The sequence below is a fragment of the Oryctolagus cuniculus genome, chromosome 11 (genome assembly GCF_051225735.1).
Source record: "Oryctolagus cuniculus isolate XC-2025 breed Fujian yellow rabbit chromosome 11, ASM5122573v1, whole genome shotgun sequence".
Taxonomy (NCBI): Eukaryota; Metazoa; Chordata; class Mammalia; order Lagomorpha; family Leporidae; genus Oryctolagus; species Oryctolagus cuniculus.
The window spans coordinates 103,085,290-103,106,536 of NC_142877.1; the positions used below are offsets into that span (position 1 = coordinate 103,085,290).

Sequence of the window (21,247 nt, forward strand, 5' to 3'; positions counted from 1 at the left end):
ATCAACAACTCAGGAATCTCTAGAATATATGAAAAACAAATGAAGACTGAACAACATGCTCCTGAATAAACAGTAGGTCATGGAAGAAATCCAAAATTTTCTGGAAACAGATAAAGATGACAATACAACATATCAAAACTTGTAAGATACAGCAAAAGCAGCGTTAAGAGGAGAGTTTTAGCAACTGGTGCCCACATCAAGAAACTGGAAAGGCACCAAATAAATGAGCTATCAGTGCATCTTACAGACCTAGAAAAACAACAGCAAACCAAACCCAAAACTAGTAAGAGGAAAGAAATAATTAAAATTAGATAAGAAATAAACAAAAGTTAAAATAAAAGAACTATACAAAGGATTAGTAAAACAATAGTTGTTTTTTTGACAAAATATACAAAACTGACATACCACTGGCCCAACTAACCAGAAAAAGAAGGAAGAAGAATATCTAAATAAATAAAAGTTGACATGGAAAGTGAAACATAATGACACCACAAAAATAAAAAGAATCATCAGAAATTACTACAAACAGCTGTATGACAGTGAACTGGGAAACCTAGAAGATATGGATAGATTCCTGGACACAGACACCTATGAAAATTGAGCTATGAAGACATAGAAAACCTAAACAGACCAATAACCAAGATGTAAATTGAATTGGTAATAAAGACTAAGCAAAGAAAAGCCCAGGACTGGATGGCTTCACTGATGAATTCTACCAGACATTTAAAGAACTAACTCCAATTCTTCTCAGGTTATTCAAAAAATTTGAAATGGAGGAATCCTCCCAAATTCTAAGAAGCCAGCATCACCTTAATTCCTAAACCTGAAAAAGACACAACAGAGAAAGAGAACTACAAACCCATTTCCCTGATGAGCATAGACGTAAAAATCCTCAGCAAAATACTAGCCAATCAATTCCAACAACACATCAGGATGATCCTTCACCCAGACCAAGAGGGATTAATATTAGGTATACAGGGATGGTTCAACATTTGCTTATAAATAAATCACTGTGATATATCACGTTAAAAAATTGAAAAACAAAAACCATATGATTATCTCAATAGATGCAGAGAAAGCATTTGATAAAATGCTTTCCTCTTTCATGAGGAAAACTTTAAGCAAATTGGATACAAAAGGAATATTCCTCAACACAGTCAAGGCAATTTAGGACAAACCCAGGGCCAGCCAGCGTCCTACTGAATGCCGAAAAGTTGGAAGCATTCCACTGAAATAGGGAATCAGACAAGGATGCTCTCTCTCACCATTGCTATTCAATATATTCCTGGAAGTTTTAGTATATAGTGGTAAAAAAAAAAAAAAATCCTGTCATTTGAACGAAATGTAAGCAACTAGAAAACATTATACTTAATAAAATAAGCCAGTCCCAAAAGTACAAATGCCATATGTTCTCCGTGATCTTACTTAAAAGGTAATCTATAGAAGTGAAATAGATTCTTTGACATGTGATGATTTTGAACAGCCTTTGTCTGGACTGTTGAGGAACAGGTTTATGTTTTCATAGTATTTATTGAACTCTTTACTTTGTATAGAGTTAATCTTATGTGTATAAAGTTAACTGCAGTAAAAAATACGAATGGGAATGGGAGAGGGAGGTGGAACGTTTGGAGTGGGGGGGTAGGGTGGGAAAAATCACTGTGCTCCTAAAGTTGTATTTATGAAAACATGAAGTTTGTATACCTTAAATAAAGTTTCTGGCAAAAAAAGAAAAAAAAAAGTAATCTGGTTCACTTACTCTTCTTTTAAGTGTGACTCTGATTTTTGATTGATTGGTTATTAATCGAACAGGAGCACACATAATTTCAAGATGTGAACTTTGGGTAGCATCTGCTTCTATTCGAATCATCTGCCAATTTATTTCTTTAAATGTTAAAACCTAATGGGAATACAGAGATTAGCTTCACTTACTCATGCAACATGATAAAAATGTATATTTGAAAAAAAAAAAATAAACTACTTTTCATAACATTCTAGATATATTTATCATGCTTTCAATTTTCAAAATTACATACTTAAAATTCAGCAACATATCTTTATCATTGTATCAATCACTTGTAAAGTTGTTAATATTTTTATTCTAAGGAATTTAATGTGAAATATAAACCAATGGACCAAAAAGCAGCTAAACAACATGTTTTTGTCTTATAAGTTTAAAATTCAATTCTGAGATGCTGAGACATTAAAATATGGCTTTATAATTCCATTAACTAAAGATTTATTAAAGTAATAATTTTTAAAAGATGTGCATTTTATAATTAAATGGTTAAGAGTAATACAAAGAAAAGTACAGTTAAAAGGCAAGGAAAGTAAATCTAATAATATATGCATCTGGACAACAATAAGATAATTATTTTAAATGTCTTTAAAAATTTATCACGGAGATTTTTTTAAAAAAATAAAAAGAAACAATAAATATCTGAGGTGAAGGATATGCCAGTTACTCCAATATGATCATCATGCATTGTATAAACAAATTGAAGTGTCATGCTATATCCCAAAAATATGTATCAATACTGTATGTCAACTGAAAATAAAAAAAATTTTAAAAAATAGTTACCTCTCCTCTCTGTTGATCTTGAATACGAGTAAACCTTAAATCTCCATGTTCCCAGTTAGCATTTACGCTATAGATACGCAGCTGAGAAAGTTCAAAGGATGCATTGAAGGCTTTTGCTCTAATTCTGATAACAATGGAATTCACAGAAACAGTAATTCCCTCAACTACTTTTTCTGCAAAGCCATATTCACTGGAAAAAAAGTCAAACAGAAAATAACGCACTAAAGGCAAAAAATAAAAATCAGAAAAGTGTAAGTTATCTGTTAATATTCTCAACAAATATACAGACTGTCATAATGTTATATTTTTCAATTTTGTTACAAAATAATTAAAGAACTAATTTGGTTTTTTTCCTAAAAATAATAATGTAGTCTGGTTATGTGTAAGTTATAAGAATGCTTTCCCAGGGGTCCATGTGACCCAGATTGTTAAGCTGCTGTTTGCAACACTGACATTCTGTAATAACACTGGTTTGAGTCCCATTTGCTCCACTTACTCTCCAGTTTCCTGCTAATGCACCTGGGAAAGCAGTAGATGATACAAAAGTAGTTGGGCCCCTGTCACCCACAAAGGAGATCTGGACTGAGTTGCACGCTCCTGGCTTCAGATTAAAGATGGATCTCTGAGTCTCTCCTCCTCTCTCTGTAACTCTGCCTTCCAAATAAATAAATAAATCTTGAAAAAAAAAATTCTCTTGTAAATATGTAAAGGATTTTTAAAATTGGAAGTTACTCTCTGGATTACTTTATTAAAATCAATGCCCATAGCTGTTTACTTACAAAAAGCATTAATCTGGACAACTAGCATGTATAAAGTAACACAGGGCTAATTACCTTACACAAAGAAGGTTATAAAGTCTAATTGGAATCGAACCAAATATTTGGGAATAAATCAAAAGAAAAAAAAATCCACACTCTTAATTCAATTCAACAAGTATTTATTGATCCACGTGAATAAGCTGGGGCCTAAAGAAAACAAAAACTTCACTGGAGCATTAGACTCACAAATTGCTTGAGAAGGAGAAAACATACCCTAGTAAGTGTAACATTAGGCAGTCTATAGTTAAGTGCTTTTAAAAAAGGAATCAACAGTATACATCTTGCAGGAGAAACTGCTTATAACTGGGGAGAAATAAGTCCAGGAAGGAAGGATGAAGGTTCCACAGAAAGAAGGGAAGGAAGGGAAATCTTAAATAGGGAAAAGTGTGGGTAAAGGCACAGAGATTGGAAAATAGAGGTCACATCTTGAGAATGAGTAGTATAGGATGACTGAAATACAGATTGCCAATGTATTTTGGCAGCAAGGGTGGTAGAATTTGCCCAAATGTCAGATTATTCCAATAATCATCAATATGCCCATTATTTCTAAATATCTCTAAACAGTTCTCTTAGTGGGCCTTTAGACTATAAAATTAAAATGCCCACCAGATATCTCTACCCAGGCTGCCTTTCATGTATTTCAAATTCATTATGTCTAAAATGAACCCATCATCTCTATCCATCACCCACATCCCTCCTCTATACTTGCTGCTGCTCTTTTTTCACATACTATCTTAATGAGTAAATTACTTCAACTTTCTAAGTCTCAGATAACTCATCCTTTTTTTTTAAAGATTTATTCATTTATTTGAAAGTCAGAATTACACAGAGAAAGAAGGAGAGGCAGACAGAGGTCTTCAATCCGCTGGTTCACCCCCCAGCTGGCCGCAATGGCTGCAGCAGTGCCAATCTGAAGCCAGGAGCCAGGTGCTTCCTCCAAGCTTTCCCACGCGAGTACAGGGGCCCAAGCAGAGAGCTGGATGGGAAGCAGAGCAGCTGGGACTCAAACTGATGCCCATATGGGATGCCAGCACTGCAGGCGGCAGCTTCACCTGCTGCGCCACAGCACCAGCCCCAGATAACTCATCTTTTAAATTAGGCAATACCTCATAAATTATATATATATTGCATGAAATAAGCACATGAACTAAATAAGCCAAGTCTTAATTCAAGGTAAATACTTTGTAAAATATAAGCATCATTTATAATTATTAATAGTAGCATTCATAGAAAAAACCTCCTGAAAGTCTCAGTTTCTTCCTTTGGAAAAGCAAATTACGTTTGTCTGAAAAGGTTGCTGTGCTCTTTAAGTGAATTGATGTAGGTATAGAAACTTAAAAACTCCTTGGCTTGCTTTAGGTAATTCTGGTATAAAATGAGGCAGTCAGCTACTGAGTTTAGAAAACTGAGAACTGAAGGGCATGAATTCATCATCATCTTAGAGAAGAGCTACTTTGATCCTAACAGCAAATACTGGTCATTCAATATAGAAATATTTCTAGAGTTGGAAAGAATATTTCCACCATAGTTATCTGGGAATACCCTTTGGAGTATCTAACTCTACCTGTTCTAATTTTATACACATTTTTAAAATGTAACAATCCAGGACCAGTGTTGTGGTGCAGTAGGTTAGGCTCCCCCTTGCAATGCCAGCAACCCATATTGCAGTGCTAGTTAGTTTCGGCTACCCTGCTTCCCATCAGCTGCCTGCTGATGTGCCTGAGAAGGCAGTGGGATATGGCCCCAGTGCTTAGGTCCCTGTCACGAACATGGGAGACCAGAATGGAGTTTTTGGCTCTTGACTTTCAGCCTGGCCCAACTCCAGTCACTGTAGCCATTTGAAAAGTGAACCAGTAGACAGAACCTCTCTCCCTCTCATTCTGCCTTTCAAACAAAAAAATAAATCTTAAAAAAATTTTAAAAGTAAAATATTACAATATATATTGCAAGATCTACCATCGGAAGGGTGAATTCTGAACCAATGACTAAAGTCTACATCTTTGAGATTATATTGTCTATAATTAGCTAAAAAGATGAAGGTACAGTTTACTGAGTTTCTTCTGAGTTTGATAATCTTTACATAGGAGTTTATCTCCACAAGTGAAGTGACAAAATGAATTTACAAAGTTTACCACAGGGCTGGCTCTGTGGTCCAGTGACTTAAGCTGTCACTTGTAATGCCAACACCCCATATTAGAGCACTGGTTCAAGTCCTGGCTACTCGTATTCTGAACCAGCTTTATGCTAATGCTTCCCAGGAGGCAGGGGATGACAGATCAAGTACTTGTGCCCCTGGCACCTGTATCGGAGAGACAGCAAGAGAGACAGAAAGATCTTACATCTACTGTTTCATTTCCTAGATGCTCATGACTGGGACTAGGCCAAGATGAAACACCAGGGCTGATGAAACTCAATCCCAGTTTCCCATATGAGTGGCAATAACCCAATTACTTGAACTACCATCACTGCTTCTCAGAGGCTGCATGAGCAGGAAGCTGGAATTAATAGGCAGAGCCAGGAATTAAATCCAAGCACTCCAATGTAGAACAGAGGCATCCTCATCAGCAGCTTAACTGCTAGACCAAATGCCTACTCTGCATTCATATTCTTGATATACATTCCAGACCTACTGAAATAAAATTTCAGAGAAAGGAGGTTTAAAAAATTAATTAAAAAAAGAATGTAATTACAACAATAGAGTTGATTCAGAGTTTAAGAAATAAGTACATTATGATAAAATTGTGCTAAAATTTAACAAATATTCGAAAAAGCTACTAATGGGCAGATAGTATATACAAGCATGGATATGGTAGAAAAATGGATGACACATCTCTCAAAAGTGGAACAGCACAGCATAAAATTTCATCATACTGCTCAGAACAGGAGTTTAAATTGAAACTTAGGAATTGTTAAGCTTTGTCTGATTGTATTAGACCACAGGTAACTGAAACTGCAGTAAGCAAAATCATGGAAAATGAGGGGACTATATATTCACAGACTGTCTGACTTATAGAATGCCTAAGCATTTTGTTTCCATTTTCTGCTACTGCTCTACCCTTGGTTAATCACCTTTATTTAACAGCAAGGAAAGGAAGACAAATATAAGAAGCCAAAATTTTCACAGTATATATAACTAACACTATAAAATGTTTGATGGGAGAAGTAACTGAAATAGAAGCTGTATAAGGATAAGGGATTGTATTTTCTGTCCGGTTACTGCAGATAACTGAGTTGACTATAGAAAAAACATACTACAAGAGTGACACAGATTCACAGAAATAGTTTACCTTTGTCCTGAAGCAGTTGCAATTGGGGATGGGCCATTAGGAGCTCGTGGTTCTTCACATGTACTCATTTCCATTATTACTTTATCCAGGGACTAATAAAAATATTTAAAAGGTAAACAATTAGTTGGATATCTTACTTTACATAAATTATCAAAACATTATTTGACTTTTTCCTTCCCAATTTGTATCTCTTTAATTTCTTTTTCTTGCCTAATAGCTCTGGCTAGAACTTCCAGAACTCTATTGAATAGCAGTGGTGAGAGTGGGCATCCCTGTCTGGTACCAGAACTCAGTGGAAATGCTTCCAACTTTTCCCCACTCAATAGGATGCTGGCTGTGGGTTTTTCATAAATTGCTTTGATTGTATTGATTCTATACCCAGTTTGCTTAGAGTTTTCATCATGAAAGGGTGTTGAATTTTATTGAATGCTTTCTCTGCATCTATTGAGATAAGCATATGGTTTTTCTTCTGCAGTCTGTTAATGTGGTGTATCACATTGATTAATTTGCAAACATAGAACCATCCATGCATACCAGGGATAAATCCCATTTGGTCTGGGTGGATGATCTTTCTGATGTGTTGTTGCATTCTATTGGTGAGAATTTTATTGAGGATTTTTACATCTATGTTCATCAGGGTTATTGGTCTGTAATTCTCTTTCAATGCTGTGGGGAGCAACTAGGACTAGACTAAGTTACTCGAATTAAGACTTATTCTATGCATCTGCTCTCCCACAATATGGCGCTGGGAGAGGAGGAAACAGCTTCTACGCAGCTGCCTCCAGTTCAACCAATAAACTGCAGGACCTGCTCCTGATTGGAGGAGAGTAGCATACTCGGCGTGTGGGTAGCAGAGTTGGGATTGGTGGAAGAGGACTACAAAGGAGGAGAGAGACAACATGCACCAGGAACATCTAAGGGGAACATCCGGATAACATCTGAGCAGCCCCCGAGAGAGCCAGCCGGCGGTGTGCCGCTCCCCCGCGGAAGTGGGGAAAGTGGCAGGGGGAGCCGCCCTTCCACAGAGGTGGAAGGATTCGCAGCCAACCCGGGAAGGACCAGCAGCAAACCCAGGAAGGGCCGAGCAGACAAAAGAACAGCGCAGGTAGCCGGCGCCGCGGCTCACTAGGCTAATCCTCCGCCTAGTGGCGCCGGCACACCAGGTTCTAGTCCCGGTCAGGGCGCCAGATTCTGTCCCGGTTGCCCCTCTTCCAGGCCAGCTCTCTGCTGTGGCCAGGGAGTGCAGTGGAGGATGGCCCAGGTGCTTGGGCCCTGCACCCCATGGGAGACCAGGAGAAGTACCTGGCTCCTGGCTCCTGCCATTGGATCAGCGCGGTGCGCCGGCCGCAGCGCGCCGGCCGCGGCGGCCATTGGAGGGTGAACCAACGGCAAAGGAAGACCTTTCTCTCTGTCTCTCTCTCTCACTGTCCACTCTGCCTGTCAAAAAAAAAAAAAAAAAAAAAAAAAAAAAAAAAAAAAAAAAAAAAAAAAGAACAGCGCAGGGTCCTGTGTCATTCCTCCACGAAGAGAGGGAGCGACACAATGCTGCATCTTTCTCCAGCTTAGGGATTAAGGTGATGCTGGGGGGGCGGAGCCAAGATGGCGGAATAGTGAGGGCGCGCACCGATAGTCCGGGAAAATTTAGTTTAATAAAAGGGGAGTTACGGTAGCCGCAGAAAAAAGAACCAAAAAACAATTGCAGGGGAAACCCTTCTGGATGGAGCAGCCGTGAATCGGAGGACCTACTGGCAGAACAAGGTCGCCCACCGCGCGGAAGCCAAGTCGCGGGACCGAGCCGCGGAAGCCCCAGGGTCTGCGCGCCAGTGCTCCAAGGGGAGTGCATGCCACACAGACAACAGCGGGGAGACTTGGGACGCTCAGGGCTCCGAGTCCACACATCGGCGCTGGAAGGGGAGGTGAGCTCAATAACCTGAGACATTGGTGGGGAAACGGGGGTCAGAATCTAGAGGGGGGCCGGAAAGTGCAGCAAACTCACTACCGGAAAGAAGGAAAAAAAAAAGCTTCGGGGTTTCTCTTCCCCCTAACCTTGCAAAGGTTACAAGGCTGCAAGGCTTGAAGAATTCCCAAGAGACAAAGAGCAGGCCTCCTCTCTGGATTTACATATCAATGGGGGAGAGCTAAGGAACTGAGTCACTACAATTCAGTAGCCTAGGCAACCCAGTGGGAGTCCAGAGGAGCCAAAGACTGGAAGCGAAATACCATCAATTCTGCACAGCCCTGCCCTGCGGTGTTACTTACCCCCTGAATAAATAAAATAAATAAATAAATAAAAAGAGAGAGATTTACCACGCATAACCTGAGGGTGTCACCTTTGCACACCCTTAACCAGGAAGAACCAGGCAGAGCTCTCAGGCCGCACCCATCTCAAGCCTCCAAGGCTCCTCCAACAGCAGGCAGTCCACTTAACACGGACACAGTATAAAAAAAAAAAAGAAAAGAAAAAAAAAACGCACAGTGACCCAAGAAGAATTAACTATGCCGAGTAAGGTGATGCTGGCTTCATAGAAAGAATTTGGGAAGATTCCCTCTTTTTCAATTGTTCTGAATAGTTTGAGAAGAATTGGAGTTAGTTCTTCTTTAAATGTCTGGTAGAATTCAGCAGTGAATCCATCTGGTCCTCGGCTTTTATTTAGGGGATCCAAAGAACTCGACTAAGAGACTGCTGGAACTCATAGAAGAGTTTGGCAAAGTAGCAGGATATAAAATCAATGCACAAAAATCAACAGCATTTGTACACACAGGCAATGCCACTGCTGAGAAAGAACTGCTAAGATCAATCCCATTCACAATAGCCACAACAACAATCATATACCTTGGAATAAACTTAACCAAGGACGTTAAAGATCTCTATGATGAGAATTATAAAATCTTAAAGAAAGAAATAGAAGAGGATACCAAAAAATGGAAAAATCTTCCATGCTCATGGATTGGAAGAATCAATATCATCAAAATGTCCATTCTCCCAAAAGCCATTTATACATTCAATGCAATACCAATCAAGATACCAAAGACATTCTTCTCAGATCTGGAAAAAATGATGCTGAAACTCATATGGAGACACAGGAGACCTCGAATAGCTAAAGCAATCTTGTACAACAAAAACAAAGCCGGAGGCATCACAATACCAGATTTCAGGACATACTACAGGGCAGTTGTTATCAAAACAGCATGGTACTGGTACAGAAACAGATGGATAGACCAATGGAACAGAATAGAAACACCAGAAATCAATCCAAACATCTATAGCCAAATTATATTTGATCAAGGATCTAAAACCAATTCCTGGAGCAAGGGCAGTCTGTTCAACAAATGGTGCTGGGAAAATTGGATTTCCATGTGCAGAATCATGAAGCAAGACCCCTACCTTTCACCTTACACAAAAATCCACTCAACATGGATTAAAGACCTAAATCTACAACCCGACACCATCAAATTATTAGAGAAAATTAGAAAGCCTGCAAGATACTAGCACCGGCAAAGAGTTCTTGGAAAAGACCCCGGAGACACAGGCAGTCAAAGCCAAACTTAACTATTGGGATTGCATCAAATTGAGAAGTTTCTGTAGTGCAAAAGAAACAGTCAGGAGAGTGAAGAGGCAACCGACAGAATCGGAAAAAGTATTTGCAAACTATGCTACAGATAAAGGATTAATAACCAGAATCTACAAAGAGATCAAGAAACTCCAAAACAACAAAACAAACAACCCACTTAAGAGATGGGCCTAGGACCTCAAAAGACATTTTTCAAAAGAGGAAATCCAAATGCCCAACAGACACATGAAAAAATGTTCAAGATCACTAGCAATCAGGGAAATGCAAATCAAAACCACAATGAGATTTCACCTCACCCCGGTTAGAATGACTCACATGCAGAAATCTACCAGCAACAGATGCTGGCGAGGATGTGGGGAAAAAGGGACACTAACCCACTGTTGGTGAGAATGCAAACTGGTAAAGCCACTATGGAAGTCAGTTTGGAGATTCCTCAGAAACCTGAATATAACCCTACCATACCAGCCATACCACTCCTTGGAATTTACCCAAAGGAAATTAAATTGGCAAACAAAAAAGTGGTCTGCACTTTAATGTTTATTGCAGCTCAATTCACAATAGCTAAGACCTGGAATCAACCTAAATGCCCATCAACGGTAGACTGGATAAAGAAATTATGGGATATGTACTCTATAGAATACTATATGGCAGTAAACAAACAAAAAAAAATCTGGTAATTTGCAACAAAATGGAGGAATCTGGAAAACATCATGCTGAGTGAATTAAGCCAGTCCCAAAGGGACACATATCAGTGACAACTATCCACAAAGAAAACCTGTCAAGTGAAATGAACACTATGAGACTTGATCAGCCCTTGCCCTGTTGATGAACAACTTAATACGTTATCCCTTTTAGTATTTTTTTTGTTCTATTTAATACTATTGGTTGAATTCTGTAATTAATACACAATTATTCTTAAGTGTTGTAACTTAACTGAAAAGTAATCCCTGTTAAATATAAGAGTGGGAATAAAAGAAGGAAGAGATGTACAATTTGGGACATGCTCAATCAGACTTGCCCCAAATGGTAGAGTTAGAAACATGCCAAGGGATTCCAATTCAATCCCATTAAGGTGGCATGTACCAATGCCATCTCACTAGTCCAAATGAGCAATTTCTGTTCACAATTGATCATAATGATAGGACTAAGAGTCAAAGGGATCACATAAACAAGACTAGTGTCTGCAAATACTAATTGATAGAATCAAAAAGGGAGAGAACGATCCAACATGGGAAGCAGGATACACAGCAGACTCATAGAAGGGAAGCACTCTGGCCTCAGAATCAGCCCTTAAGGCATTCAGATCCGGCTGAAGAGCCCATGAGAATATTTGAAGCATAGAAAGCCAAGACACTCTGGCAAAAAAAAAAAAAAAAAAAAAAAATTACCTAAATGAAATTTAAAATGTGGAGAGAGTGCAATCTTAGGGAAGAGTTAGGTGCAAACTACAGAGGAAACTCCATGCAACTTAGAGGGAACTGTGGGCCTACGTGGAGGGTATGGACGTGCATGATTCAGGATGCCAGCAGCCAAGAGCCTCAGAACCACCTATGGAGAATGAGGTGAGACCAGAATGCAGCAGCCCAAGCCACTGGTGATAAAGCTGCAAGAAGAGCCTGTCGTGAGTATAGCTTGGAGCCCTATAGGGGACAGTGTACCTGACAACCTAAAGGGAAAAAAAGGCTGGAACAGACCAGTTGGCATAGGAGTCCTATAATACAAGAGACGGTGGTGCCATTTTGGATGTAGGTAACAGCTGCACCAGCTTGTGTCCACACGTCCAGCAACCAGCCAAGAGGACATCCCTGGGTTTGGCTGGGAGAATTGACAAGGGGCTGGGTGCTCATAACTGTGAGAGCCTTGTGTGCTGGGACTGTGAAAACACTGGGGCTAAGGCTAGCACTGTAGAGTAGCAAATAAGGCCACCATCTGCAGAGCTGGCATCCCATATGGGCAACTGGTTCGTGTCCCAGCTGCTCCTCTTCCAATCCAGCTCTCTGTTGTGGCCTGAGAAGGCTGTAGAAGATGATCCAAGTGAGTGGGACTTTGCATCTGCATGGGAGATGTGGAAGAAGCTCCTGGCTCCTGATCGGTGGCTTAGCTCTAGCTGTTGAGGCCTTCTGGGGAGTGAACCAGCAGATGGAAGATCTTTCTCTGTGTCTCTCCCTATCTTTGACTTCACCTCCCAAATAAATAAATAAAATCTTAAAAACAAACAAAAAAAACACTATGGCTATGTGGGAGGGCACAGGATGTGGCTGGGTCATTGGATAGTCACTTTTGGCAGCTCCACACACTGGGAGAATCTCTGATTCCCTGTTGAGGGTCACAGCTGCAGGTCCTGTGCTTACATCAAGAACTACACAGATCCTTTATGTAGTTATTGTGGCAGCCTGGACAAATACTGTACCCATGGGGCTAATGGCCAGGCATTGGTCTCCTTGGAGAAGAGGTTAGCAAGAGAAAACACCAAAAGAGCAGAAAAACCCTCCTCTCTGATAAAAAAAAAAAAAATTGACCATGCCCAACTTCAGTGTCATCTTGGACTCTCCCCTCAACCTGGGGCACTGAACAGAGCTCCCTGACCACATCAGGTACACACATCTGGGTATTCAGTAAAAGAGTAGATACTCCACTAAACCACAGAGTTGTAGTCCAAAGATAAAAGTCATCACAGGGAAAAAAAGAAAATAGAAAAAAAACAAGTATCTCCACAAATTTCAAATACAAACACAGCAATTCAAGAAACAAGAATAAATTAGACAACATAACTCCCTGAAAAGAACACAACACTTCAATACTAGAAATGTGAAGATAAAGAGACTGAAGAAATACCAGAAAAGGAATTCACAAAATGGATCATGGGATTATTGAGAAGTAATCAGAGGTAAATACATGAACAAAAATCCATACATGACATGAATGAAAAGTTTTCCTGTGAAATTGAGATTTTAAAGAGATAGCAAAATGAAACATTGAAAGTGAAGAATTCAGTAGTACAAATAAAAACTGTGGTAGAAAGCCTTAACAACAGACTCAGTGAGGCAGAATAAAGATTATCTGAGTTAGAAGACAAATCTCTGGAAACCTTAAAGTCAGACAAAAGAAAAGAAGAAGAAATTAGAAAACTAAAAAAGTGTTGGAGATTTATAGGATACTATCAACCAACCCAACATACGGTCATGGGAGTTCATAAAGGCATGGAAAGTGAAAATGGATTAGAAAGCCTTTTTAGTAAAATAATTATACAAAACTTCCCTAATTTGGAGAAAGAAAGAGATATCCAAGTACAGGAAGCACATAGAACTCCTAATAGACATGACCAGAAATATCCTTACCACAATGCATTGTAGTCATACTCAACACAGTAAAACATAAAGATTCTAAAATGTGCACAGGAGAAATGCCAGATTATTTTCAGAGGATCTCCAATTAGATTTACAGCTGACTTCTCATCAGAAACCCTACAGGATAGAAGAGAATGGAGATGCACAGTCCAAATCTTAAGAGAAAAAAAAACTGTCAACCCAGAATACTGTGCCACGCAAACTCTAATTTCTGTATGAAGGTAAAATAAAGACCTTCCTTCAATAACAAATAGAAACTTAAAGAATTTGTCATCATTTGTCCAGCCTTGCAGAGATGCTTAAGGAAGAGCTACACACACACACACACACACACACACACACAAAAACACACAGAGAGTCATCACCATGAAAAAAGGTGAATGCAGAAAATCTCCCAGTGAAATTACAAAGGAAATACAAAATAAAAAATGGGAGTTTTCCCAGAAAAATGGTAGGGTCAAGTTCTTATTTATCAATAGTCACCTTGAATATAAATGGCCTCAACAATCCAGTTTAAAGATATAGACTGGCTGAGTAGAATAAAAAACAAGACCTATCTATTTGCTGCCTACAAAAAACACATCTCACCAACAAGGTTGCATGCAGATTGAAAGTTAAAGGATGGAAAAAGATATACCATGCTAACACAAACCAAAAAAGAGCTGGTGTTGCTATCCTAATGGACTAACATGACAACTGTTAAAAGAGACAAAGAAGGGCACTATCTAATCAATTTAACAGGAAGATGTGACTATAACAAATGTATACACACCCAATTACAGGTCAACCACACAGAAAATAACAAGGAACAACAGTGTTAATCTACACTACAGAACAAAAGGACCTAACGGATATCTACAAAACTTTTCACCTCAGAGCTGCAGAATACACATTCTTCTCACCAGTGCATGCAATTTTATCTAGGATAGATGACACGCTAAGCCATAAAACAATTCTCAGCAAATTAAAAAAAAATCAAAATCATACCACCGATCTTCTCTTACCACAATGGAATGAAGCTGGAAATCAACAACTCAAGAATCTCTAGAAAATATACAGTCACACAAAGAGTGAACAACATGCTGCTGAATGAAGTGGGTCATAGAAGAAATAAAACGAGAAATCAAAAAATTTTTCAAAACAAATGAAGATGACAATAGAACATATCAGAACTTATAGGATAAAACAAAAGCAGTGTTTAAGGGAAGTTTATAGCAATTGGTGCCTACATCAAAAAATTTGAAAGGTACCAAATAGAAGAGCTATCAACACAACTCGAAGAACTAGAAAAACAACAGCAAACCAAACCCAAAATGAGTAGGAGAAAATAATTAAAATCAGAGAATAAAAAAAAATTGAAAACAAACAAATAAAAAACAACAACAAAAGATCAGCAAAATAAAGAGCTGGCTTTCTGAAAAAATAAACAAAATAGACACACCACTGAGCCAACTTAAAAAAAAATGAAGATCCAAATAAATACAATTAGAGATGAAAAAGCAAATGTAACAAGAGACAACACAGATATAAAAAGAATCATCAGGAATTACTACAAAGAGCTGTATGATAACAAATTGGGAAACTGGAAGAAATGGATAGATTCCTGGACACATACAACCTACCTAAACTGAGCCATGAAGACATAGAAAACCTAAGCAGACCAACAACAAAGACAGAAATTGAATCACTAATAAATACCCTCCCAACAAAGAAAAGCCCAGGATGGGATGGCTTCAATGCTGAATTCTACAAGACATTTAAAGAAGAAATAACTCCAATTCTTCTCAAGTTATTCAAAACAACTAAAAATGAGGAAATACTCCCAAAATCCTTCTCTAAAGCTAGCAACACCTGAATTGTTAAACCTGGAAAAGACACAACAGAGAAAGAGAACTAAAGACCAATTGCCCTGATGAACACAGATACAGAAATCCTCAACAAAATACTAGCCAATCAAATCCAACACATCAGACACATAATTCACTCAAAACAAGTGGATCTCACGTATGCAGGTTCAACATTTGCAATCAATGTGATACATCGCATTAACAAACTGAAGAACAAAAACCATACAATTATCTCAATAGATGCAGAGAAAGCATTTGATAAAATAGAATATCCTTTCATGATGAAAACTTTATGCAAATTGGATATAGAAGGGACATTCCTCAAAACAATCAATGCAATTTAAGACAAACTCTTGGCCAAGAGAGTACTGAATGAGGAAAAGCTGGAAGTGTGTCCCCAAAGATCAGGAACCAGACAAAAATATCTACTCTCACCCTGCTATTTTATAGTCCTGGAAGTTTTAGAGCCATTGGGCAAGAAAAAGAAATCAAAGGGTTACAAACTGGGAAGGAGGGAGTCAAACTATCCCCATTTGCAGATGACATGATTCTATACATAGGGGATCCAAAAGACTCCACTAAGAGACTATTGAACTCATAGAAGAATTTGGTAAAGTGCCAGGGTATGAAAACAATACACAAAAATCACCATCCTATCTATACACAGACTATGCCACAGCTGAGACAGAACTTCTAAGATCACTCCCATTCACAATAGTTACCAAAACAATCAAATACCTTGGAATAATTTTAACCAGAATGTCAAAGAGCTCTATGATGAGAATTATAAAACATTACAGAAAGAAATAGAAGAAGATACAAAGAAATGGAAAAATCTCCATATTCATGGATTGGAAGAATCAATATTATTAAAATGTCCACACTATCAATAGCAATTTACAGATTCAAAGTGATACCAATCAAAATACCATGGATATTCTTCTCAGATATAGAAAAAAATGATGCTGAAATTCATTTGGAAACACAGGAGACCCAGAATAGCGAACACAATCTATACAACAAAAACAAAGCTGGAGGCATCACAATACCTGATTTCAAGACACTACAGGCAGTTACAATCACAACAGCCTGGTACTGGTACAGAAACAGATGGATAGACCAATGGAACGAAATAGAAATGCCAGAAATCAACCCACACATCTACAACCAACGTATCTTTAAGAAAGGAGCTAAACCATCAGGGAAATGCAAATCAAAACCATAATTATTCTTAGGCATTTAAATGTAACTGAAAAGTGATCTTTGTTAAATATAAGAGTGGGAATAGTAGATGTATAGTTCGGCACATGCTCACTCAGACTTACCCTTAATGGTAGAGCTGGAAATGTGCCAGGGATTCCAATTGAATCACATCAAGGTGGCATGTACCAATGCTATCTTACTAGTCAAAGTGATCAGTTTAAGTTCATAATTGATCATGATGACAGGATTAAGTGTCAAAGGGATCACATAAACAAGACTAGTGTCTGCTAATAAAAACTGATAGAATTAAAAAGCAGAGAGGCAGGCGCCGTGGCTCACTAGGCTAATTCTCCGCCTTGCGGCGCCGGCACACTGGGTTCTAGTCCCGGTCGGGGCACCGGGTTCTGTCCCGGTTGCCCCTCTTCCAGGCCAGCTCTCTGCTGTGGCCAGGGAGTGCAGTGGAGGATGGCGCAAGTGCTTGGGCCCTGCACCCCATGGGGGACCAGGAAAAGCACCTGGCTCCTGCATCGGGTCAGCACGGTGCGCCGGCCGCGGCGGCCATTGGAGGGTGAACCAACGGCAAAGGAAGACCTTTCTCTCTGTCTCTCTCTCTCACTGTCTACTCTGCCTGTCAAAAAAAAAGGAGAGAACAATTCAACATGGGAAGCAGGATACACAGCAGACTCCTAGAATGGCAGATGTCCTAAACAGCACTCTGGCCTCAGAATCAGCCCTTAAGGCATTCAGATCTGGCTAAAAAGCCTATGAGAGTTTCTCAGGCGTGGAAAGCCAAGAAACTGTGGCAAAATAATGACCTAAATGAAAGATCTCTGTGAGTGAGATCCCAGCGGAAAGAACAGGCCATCAAACAAGGAGGTACCTTTCTCTGAAGGGAGGAGAGAACTTCCACTTTGACTATGGCCTTGTCTAAATAAAATAGAAGTTTGTGAAATCAAGAGGCTTCCATACCCTTGGCAACTCATGACAAGAGCCTTGGGTGATTACTGACACCATAAACAAGAGTGTCAAGTGTTAAATCAACAACAGGAGTCACTGTGCACTTACTCCTCATGTAGGATCTCTGTCCTTAATGTGTTGTACTATGCGAATTAACAGTAAAACTACTACTCAAACAGTACTCTATACTTTGTGTGTCTGTGTGGGTGCAAACTGTTGAAATCTCTACTTAGTATATACTAAGTTGATCTCCTGTATATAAAGATAATTGAAAATGAATCTTGATGAAGAATGGGATGGGAGAGGGAGTGGGATATGGTATGGTTGCAGGTGGGAGGGAGGTTATGGGGGAGAAAATCTGCTATAATCTAAAAGTTGTATTTTGCATATTTATATTTATTAAATAAAAGTTGAAAAAGAAAAGAAAGAAGCTAAAATCAATCCCTGGAGGAAGGCAGTCTCATTAACAAATGGTTCTACGAAAACTGGATCTCCACATGCAGAAGTATGCAAGATCCCTACTTTACAACTTAAACAAAAATCCAGTCAAAATGGATCAAGGACCTAAATCCACAATCCAATACCATCAAATTAATAGAGAAAAACTGAGGAAACCCTGCAAAACATTGGCATAGGCAAAGAGTTCTTGGAAAAAACTCCAGAGGCACAGGCAATCAAAGCTAAATTTGACAAATGACATTACATCAAAATGAGAAGCTTCTGCATTGCAATAGAAACAGCAAAGTAAAGAAACAACCCACAGCATAAGAGAAGTTATCTGCAAAATATGCAACTGATAAAGGTTTAATAACCAGAATATATAAAGAGCTCAAGAAAGTCAACAACAAAACAACCTAGTTAAGAAATGAGCAAAGGACTTAAACAGGCATTTTTCAAAAGAGGAAATCTAAATGGCCAACAGACACATGAGAAAATGCTCAGGATCACTAGCTGTAAGGGAAATGCAAATCAAAACCACAATGTTTCACCTTACCTCAGCTATAATGGTTTTCATACAGAAATAAGTAAATAACAAATGCTGGCAAGGATGTGGGGAAAATGGTACCCTAGTCCACTGTGGGTAGGAATATAAACTGGTCAACCACTGTGAAAGACAGTATGGAGATACCTCAGAATTCTGAATATAAACCTACCATATGACCCAGCCATCCCACTCCTGGGAATTTACAAAAGGGAAATGAAATCAGCCTATGAAAGAGTTATCTGTACTCCCATGTTTACTTCTGCTCAATTCACAATAGCCAAGATACGGAATCAACCCAAATGTTCATCAGCTGAAGACTAGATAAAGAAATTATGGGATCTATACACCATGGAATACAACAGAGCGGTAAACAAACAAAAATGAAATCCTGTCATTTGCAACAAAATGGATACAACTAGAAAACATCATACTTAGTGAAATAAGCCAATCCCAAAAGGATAAATAACATATGTTCTCCCTTTTCTGTAGTAACTGATAGAGCACCTAAAAAATGAAATTGACACTTTGAGATGCAATTTCTTTGAACAGCCCCTGTCCTGACTGTTAAGAAACAATTCTTTTTCATGCTATTTGTTAAACTAATCATAAAGTATAAAGTTAACTAAAAATGGATCTTTGTAAACAATAGAATGAGAATAGGAGAGGTGCTAGGAAGAGGGGTGAGAGTGTGGGTGGGAGGGCAGGTATGGTGGGAAGAATTACTATGTTCATAAAGTTGTATTTATGAAATGCATGAAGTTTGTATTCTTTAAATAAAAGGTTTCTGGGGGAAAAAAGAAATCCTTTCTGAGGATTTCTGCACCAGTGATTTAGCCACCTGCCACAAGACCCCAACCCTAAAAGGCTCCTCCACCTCCCAACACTGCCACTCTGAGGACCAATTTTTCAGCACATCAGGTTTTGGAGCAAGCATGCAAACCATATCTAAACCACAACACCTCCAAACCCAAAGCTGCCCGTAATGTGCAGCCTCATTTTTCAGTGGATTTTCTTCTTGCTAGGTTCTCTTGGGGTGTTCTACCCTTCATTCACTACACCAGAGCTGAGTGTGCCTGCCCCTTTTGTCTTGTTTTATTCCCTGGAGTTGTTGCCTTTACAGTGCCAGGCAGTGCAGGAGGTGTTGGGGAAGCAACACGGGATGAGACATAGCATGAGCTCTGCCCTCACAGAGGTCACACTGCTCATCCTCAGCACCAGTCACATGTGACACTGGCTGTCCCTACCTGGTTATGCTCTCCGTGCTCTTTCTCCTGTTCTACCACTCCAGCCCAAAGAAAAAAGAATGAATCACTCAATTAAGAAAAGACCAATTTTTCTTAAGAAGCAAAGTATATCTGGGGGCCAGCATTGTGGCAGAGGGGATTAAGCTGCTGCCTGCCACACTGGCATCCCGTATGTCTGCCAGTTTGTGTCCCAGGTGCTCCTTCCAGCTCCCTGCTAATGCTCCTGGGAAAGCAGCAGAAGATGGCTGTAGTACTTGAGCCCATGCACCCATGTGGAAGACCTCAATAAAGCTATTGGATTCAGCCTGGCTCAGCTCTGATGGTAACAGTAATTTGGAGAATGAACCAGCAGACAGAAGATCTTTCTCTTCCTCTCCTTCTCTCTGTAACTCTTTCAAATAAGTAAATAAATAAATCCTTAATTTAAAAAAAGTACATTCAAGAACATATTAGATAACTTACAAGACAGGTAAAAGAACAAGCAGAAAAATTCTGAGTCAAAGGTTATTGAAAGAAAAATGTCCTGCCGGCGCTGCGGCTCACTAGGCTAATCCTCTGCCTTGTGGTGCCGGCACACCGGGTTCTAGTCCTGGTCGGGGCTCCGGATTCTGTCCCAGTTGCCCCTCTTCCAGGCCAGCTCTCTGCTGTGGCCAGGGAGTGCAGTGGAGGATGGCCCAAGTGCTTGGGCCCTGCACCCCATGGGAGACCAGGAGAAGCACCTGGCTCCTGCCATCGGATCAGCGCAGTGCGCCGGCCGCAGCGCACCAGCCGCGGCGGCCACTGGAGGGTGAACCAACGGCAAAGGAAGACCTTTCTCTCTGTCTCTCTCTCTCACTGTCCACTCTGCCTGTCAAAAAAATAAAAAATAAATAATAATAATAATAAAAAGAAAAATGTCCTTGGGGTCGGCATTGTGGTATAGGGCGTTAAGCAGCCACCTGCAACACCAGCATCCCATATGAGCAAAGTTTAAGACTCAGCTGCTCCACCTCCAATCCAGCTCCCTCCTAATGCACCTGGGAAAGCAGAGGAAGATATCCCAATTGCTTGGGCCTCTCTACCCACAGGGAGACCTGGAAGAAGCTCCAGGCTCCTGGCTTCCACCTGACCCACCCCTGGCCATTGTGCCTATTTGGGAAATGAACCAATAGATGGAAGATCTCTTCACCTTCTCTCTCTCTCTCTCTCTCTCTCTCTCTCTCTCTCTCGTAACTCTTTAAAATAAATAAAAATAAATCTTAATATATATATAAAATAAAAACCCCATAATCAATACACTGTTCAACCATAAAATAAAATGTATCTACTTAGACCTAATATGCTAGACCTGAAAAATTTAAATACCCTCTCATTGTAAACTTTTCATTTAAGGGCTAAGAAAACTATGTCCCATCAAAGTGAAAGATAAT

At 39.5% G+C, this 21,247-nt stretch overlaps 1 protein-coding gene across 2 annotated transcripts in view; it reads right to left on the bottom strand.

Moving 5' to 3' along the window:
* The window catches only part of BLTP3B (bridge-like lipid transfer protein family member 3B), a 135,635-nt gene that overhangs the window by 68,525 nt on the left and 45,863 nt on the right, over window positions 1-21,247 (bottom strand). For both annotated transcript variants that reach the window (XM_008256938.5, XM_070052743.2), the window contains 3 exons: window positions 6,684-6,775; window positions 2,579-2,768; window positions 1,757-1,897 (listed from right to left, as the gene is read on the bottom strand). In XM_008256938.5, coding sequence (XP_008255160.3) covers window positions 1,757-1,897; window positions 2,579-2,768; window positions 6,684-6,775 — 423 coding nt within the window. The remainder of the gene's footprint in view (window positions 1-1,756; window positions 1,898-2,578; window positions 2,769-6,683; window positions 6,776-21,247) is intronic.